The sequence below is a fragment of the Limulus polyphemus genome, unplaced genomic scaffold (genome assembly GCF_000517525.1).
Source record: "Limulus polyphemus unplaced genomic scaffold, Limulus_polyphemus-2.1.2 Scaffold4976, whole genome shotgun sequence".
Classification (NCBI taxonomy): domain Eukaryota; kingdom Metazoa; phylum Arthropoda; class Merostomata; order Xiphosura; family Limulidae; genus Limulus; species Limulus polyphemus.
The window spans coordinates 58911-65237 of NW_013670586.1; the positions used below are offsets into that span (position 1 = coordinate 58911).

General features: G+C 34.2%; 1 protein-coding gene across 2 annotated transcripts in view; it reads right to left on the bottom strand.

Annotated features, from left to right (window-relative positions):
* Positions 1 to 3396, bottom strand: part of LOC106471943 (WD repeat-containing protein 6-like) — a 47941-nt gene extending 44545 nt beyond the window's left edge. For both annotated transcript variants that reach the window (XM_022400559.1, XM_022400558.1), the window contains exon 1: positions 2756 to 3396. In XM_022400559.1, coding sequence (XP_022256267.1) covers positions 2756 to 2846 — 91 coding nt within the window. In that variant the 5' untranslated portion in view covers positions 2847 to 3396. The remainder of the gene's footprint in view (positions 1 to 2755) is intronic.
* Positions 3397 to 6327: the final 2931 nt, after the last annotated feature.

Genomic DNA, 6327 nt, shown 5'->3' on the forward strand with positions numbered 1-6327 from the left:
GTTTCGAAATGTGCGACTTTTTTTTTTTTGCGGTTCAGTATAGTATCCTTCAAAGCAGTCATACAGACAAAGCGAATGCTGATCATCTGGTCCTTCAAGGCTGTCTTTGTACAAATACCCTTTAGAAAAGTAAAACAATTAAAGCCTACACTTTATTTTTAAGGAAATCAATGACTTTCCTCTTAAATTCCTGTAAAATGCTGGTCTTCATTACTGCTGATGGCAACTCATTCCAAGATCACTCTCTTAGAAAAATAAAACTGCTTAACTAGAGCCTAAGACTGTCTTTTTCAAATCTGAAACTTGTATCTTTTTGTTCCTATTATCTTCAGAATATAGAACAAAGAAATTGGAAGCCTTCAACCTTCTTTACTAAAAAAAATTAAGAGATCTTAACCTATCTCTAAGATAACTTTTCTATCCCAAAAATCATCCTAATAGCTATAACTACTAGTTATCTCACACTATTAACTATCTAACTGCTTCCTATTTATTACAAAGAAAAAAATCTAAGATAGCATGTTCTCTAGTAGGATCTTTCATATGCAAGGTGAGGGGGGAAAATCCTCAACAACCTCCAAAAGTCTTCATCCTCATACAATGAAGATAGCCTATCCTAATGAATTTCCCTAAAATGAAAAATCTCCCACAATAAGAAGTCTTTTTCTACTGGCACTATAACTAGTCAGTTTATATTTTCCCATAAATGTCATAATTCTGGCAAGGCAGCTGATAGAAAATGCAAACAAACATCTTTTCCTCTCTATTTTTTAGGAACATTAACCAAGCTCTTTCCAATATACTTCACTCATAAGGTTTGAGCTCAGTTTTACAAACACAATTACCTCTCTCCTTTTTTTATATCATAGATGGTGGGAGATTTAAATTACTGACCTGGCCCAATTTCAGCGAGCCAAAGTTTTCATATACTTAGGTATATTCTTTGTAAGAGGAGTTGGTAACTAGCAGTGTATATAAAAAATATTAAGAATATTTAATTAGACTTAATTTTATTTATCACAAATAAATCAAAATTAGGGGTGGGATAACTAGACCTACTGACTGAGTATGGCACCTAAAAACTTTTTTTGCCATTAGTAACAATACATTTTAACAGATAATAATTTTTATTTTAAAAGTTTTATATTATTAAACATTCACTTTTAATTTTAGACACATAGATTTGTTTAGGACTTTCAGCCCTGAACTTGAAAATTGTAGATTGGACCTGCACAGTTCTATCAGCTAAGATATTTGACACAGTCTCAGTAAAAGACTTTCAAACCTAAAACAACATCTTAATAATCTTCACTTAACTTCAGTAACATGGATGGCATCTAATACTCTAACTAATGTCATAGCTTTTATTTCAAGCAACTTACATTCATTTCTACTATTAGTGTAAAAAACTACACTTATTTTCATTTTCCCAAACAGTACTACTAATCAATTTATTAATCTCATTTTCAAATATCATGACATGATTCCTTGTGATCAAAACATTTTCTTTACCATTAAGTGTAATTGAAACAGCCCCTGATAAAATAATTTAGTTTCCAATGCATTACTTTAGAAGTTGCTTAAATGAAACCCATAATGGGTAAACAAATCTTCCTTTAATTTAACATGTCCAATAGGTCTATTAAGTTTACCTGTTTATTCTGTGTTATACAACATATCCTTGATTTAGAAGGACTTAAATAGTCTTGTCAAGTCAATTAACATATGATAAATGAGTTTCAATAATGATAACTGTAAAGTGGTGTATTTGTGATATAGAAATATATTTTTACCATGTGAGAAATATAAATGTTGTGGAGAGTGAGAAAGGTTTTGGGTGTGATGTCTGGCAAACATCTCAAGCCTTTAGCTGATTGTTTGGAACTGGTAAAAAGAAAAACTGGGTTACAAGATATATTACAAAACTTTTAATTCTGAGGTAGGGAGGTTATCATCAAAATGCACAAAATCATGGTGTTTTCAGTTTTGGTCCTTTTACTATAGAAAAAATGTATCAGTTTTCTTGAAAAAGCTTAGAGATAAGCTACCAAAATTATTCATGGTTTGAAATGTTTAAACTCTAAAAAAGACTTAAAATTGTTTTCTCTAAATCACTGAAGAACTAGAAACAAATCTTTCTGTAAGCTTATTTACAGAATCCTTTAATACAAACACCTCAGGATCCTTTCCTTCCCCATCCTCATCAACAACCAGTTATATCTGTTTAAAATAGCTACTTTTGTGTGACTCAGAACCGAGTTCTTCAAATTCTTGACCCTAGACCTTTTTTCATCCGTTGTATATCTTAGTAAACCTAGGATTTTACTACTTTATCATCTCAAAAGCAATTCTTTTCTTTTCTTTTTTTCTTCTATAATATTGACTCCCTCGACCTATCTGCATGTTTCCTCAAAGCAAACATTAACTTTTCCTTCAACAAACAAACTCAATATGTGTGATAGGATGATTTCCTATCCTAGAAACATTATTGTTTTAAAGCGTATTTAAAGTTATGGTATGCTCCAATTCTGTATGCTTTCAAGTTTCATAATATCTGTACAAAGTGGAGAAAAACAAAGATAGAAATACCCAGCAATATTTACGTTGATGATTCTGACTCCTGAGTTATAATAATTTACCTGTAATTTATAAAACTTGAAAAACTGAAGCCAATTTCATAATTTATAATTTTCTTAACTTAATTCTGGGCTATAGTATATAAAATTAAAAACTAATTATATATTCTAGAACTTACCAACCAGAAGTACATTCTCATGAAAAGTCAGCGCAGTTACGTGGGTTCCTAAGAAAGATGATCTAACTAGAAAACCTTTTCTCTCACACATTTTAACTTTAAGACTACATTAAATATAAAATCACAAGCATTATATTATAGTAAACAGCGTGGACAGTGCACGTGTTTATGGCAGTGGGTATTTCACGAAACTACTCTCGATCAGCGGAATAATAGCACGACCCTGATCGGCGCTTTTTTGTGGCGGATACATTGAATAAGAAACATCACTTTCTAGAAGTTGAAGCACCTTTACCACATAATCCAATTATTGAACGAAAAGTCTATCAAAACAATATCTTTGTTTAATACTGAGCATCCTTTGACGATTTGTTCCGTGAAAAAAAAAAGTATTACGTTTTCTGCGGACTCGTTCTGTTTAGACACAACGTGACGCAAATAAACAGCTTTAAGTCATTCAAATAAAGCATGACATCTCTCGTTTCGTGTGACAATGTGTTCTTCCTTGGTACACTGCTTTCCTTAAGTGCCCTCTAATTAAACGTTCAGCAGAAAATGTATTACAAAGTTAAACTGAATCTGGACCTGAATAAACTGAGAAAAGAGACTGTATACAAATTACAAGTTTCATAATGATCTATTCAACTGCTCACAAACACAAGTTTATTTGTTTGTTGAATTTCACGCAAAGCTACGCGAGTTATATGCACTAACCGTACTTAATTTTCAAATGATAGGATAGGTAGAAGGCAACTAGCCAACACCACTCATCGCCAACTCTTGGGCTACTATTTTCAGACCGAATAGTATTGTTTGACTGTCTTTCATATAATGCATCAAAAGCCCTAAAGGTCGTACCGCGATTTCTTTCCTCTCTAACAGCACGATAACCACCGTGCCACGCTTATCCCTGAACACAAGAGACGGAAAACTCAGTTCAATTATAAATGTAAAGAAATAAATTGGATTATAGCAGTTATTTAACTAATTCTTGAAAACAATATAACTGAAAGAATCAACCACTATATGCTTATTTGAAACGGGTCAAATTTCATTCATATCACAATACTTGGTCATGCTATTGTTACGTCTCCGTTTGTTAATTGATTTTCCGTAACTTGTTGCGACGAAACTTAAGCGACACAAGTTCTTTCTTAATAAAAACTGGTTTATTCTTTCCGAATATAACTTTACCGATACACTCAACTTCAACAATCGCGCTAAACAAACGCTATAACAACGAACGTGCTCAATAATACTTCTGACTGCAGATCAATTACTCACTGTCTACACACACATTACATTTTCGCGTCACGTTGTCACCCTCTTTTATATACCCGACTACCCTATATCTAGTAAATACTAGAGCATTCGCCAAAGTACAGCATAGTTCTAGAAACGTGGCGTCACAGTAGTCATGTGACTCGCTGACGCAACACTATTAACCAAAGTACGGAAAAGAGAGTATTCAGGTGCTTCTAAACATTGATATGACAAATTTTACTGAAGAACACATTAGCAAAAGTCTAAGAGAGTTCTCCATCAACGCCTTCTATGGTTATTTTTCTTTGGTGTTGCTGAAGTTTCCTATAAAAGTTGTCACAAGATAATTCTCTAGTGTTGCATTAGGATGTTCTCTAGCAACATTGGTCAGGTATAAGTGTGGAAATACCTGGAAACTGAGTCCTCTTTGTTTTTAATTATGGGATGAGCAAGTGACCTCACATATAATTGTCTTACTGTAATAAGTACGTATTGACTGTAATAAGTACGTATTGGTTAGATCTCTTGCTCTATATCAGATGTTACTTCAAATTCTTCCGACTTAAAATACTGTTGCGTCTCTGGTCGTTTGTTAGTTTCCGGTATAAATTCTTCCCGAGGAACTCCAGCGATACAAGTCCTTTCTTAAATAAAACTAGTTTATTCTTTCTCAATATAACTTTGCAAAACCCAGAATTTCCACAGTCACTTTATCTTAAACACACGCTATAATTCACAACGATTCACGTATTTTACTTACGGTCACTACCGCTCCCTTGACTCAATTATCTGTCTCTATTTCTCTCTATCTGCAATTATTTGCCGGGCTTATATACTAAAATAGAGAGCGCCTGGAAAAGAGTAGAGTTGCCAGGAAAAGTCATTATTCTTCCAGAAACTCATGACGTGTTACCAGAGTCACGTGACTTCCACTGTCATAACAATACTTTACATTTAGAGAGTAAAGGTAGAGATTTTGAGAGGATGATTAATGCTTGACCATGTTTTAGCTCTATGGGCCATAGGTCTTATTACTTCTAACCTTCATTTATACTTTTTGATTATTTTGTTACTTACTTTTTTAAATATATTACTATTTAAAAATATTATTTGGCACAGAAAACCTATGTGGCTTTGCACTATAAAATCCAAAAGTAACAACAAAAGATTATAACCTTCACCTGATCAGTGGGAACTCTTTCTGTGCTTGTAATGTGACCGCAAAACTACATATGTACTTATCTATATTGTTAGGACAGCGGAAGCCACGTGACGCTAGTAACACGTCATGAAATTCTAGAAGGATCATGACTGTTCGTGGCAACTCTAGTCTTTTCTAGGCGCCCTCTATTTTAGTATATAAGCCCGGCAAATAATTGCAGATGGAGAGAAATAGAGGCAGATAATTGAGTCAAGCCGTAAGTAAAGTGCGTGAATCGTTGTGAATTATAGCGTGTATTTAAATTAAAGTGACTGTGGAAATTCTGTGTATTGCAAAGTTGTATTGAAGAAGAATACACTCGTTTTATTTAAGAAAGGACTTGTATCGCTGAAGTTCCTCGAGAAGAATTTTTACGCGAAATTAACAAACGACGTAACAATTTAGTGTGAGAGAGTGGGACGGAAAAGAAAAAAGAAGATGGAAACGAGAAGTGGCAAATCAAACTACAACTTAGCAGATTTGAAGGCGGCAATACAAGAACAGCAAAAGAAACAAGAAGAACGAGAAAATAAACATCAACAGAGATTACAGCAGTGGTTGGAGGAGAAAGAAAATAAACAAGAAGAGAGACTACAGCAGTGGTTGGAGGAGAAAAAAATAAACAAGAAGAGAGATTACAGTAGTGGCAACTGGAACAAGAAAGGAAACAGAAAGAAAGTCTCCAACAGTTGCAGGAAAGTCAGCAGCAACTACAGGAAGGTCAGCAGCAACTACAGGAAAGTCAACAACAGTGACAAGAAGTACAAATTGAAAACATTAGCAAATTTCAAAGTGAATTAAATACATTAAAGGATGATTTAGTGTCTTTTACACAAGGAGGATATATTAGCCATCGACCTAATCAGCCTCAGACAACGGGAAGTCCCTTCCAGACCCCGCAGCTAAACCCTAATGCAGACATCTTCAATCCTGTCAGAAGTCACATTCCAGACATAAGTGTCAGCAATAGGAGTGATCTAGTACGAAGGAAGCCACGGAAATTCGATGGGAAGGCACTGTGAGAAGCATATAGAGCACAAATTGAGCTATTGGCAGAAATGAATGGATGGACAGATGAGCAGAAAGCAGTATACCTTGCAATGAGCCT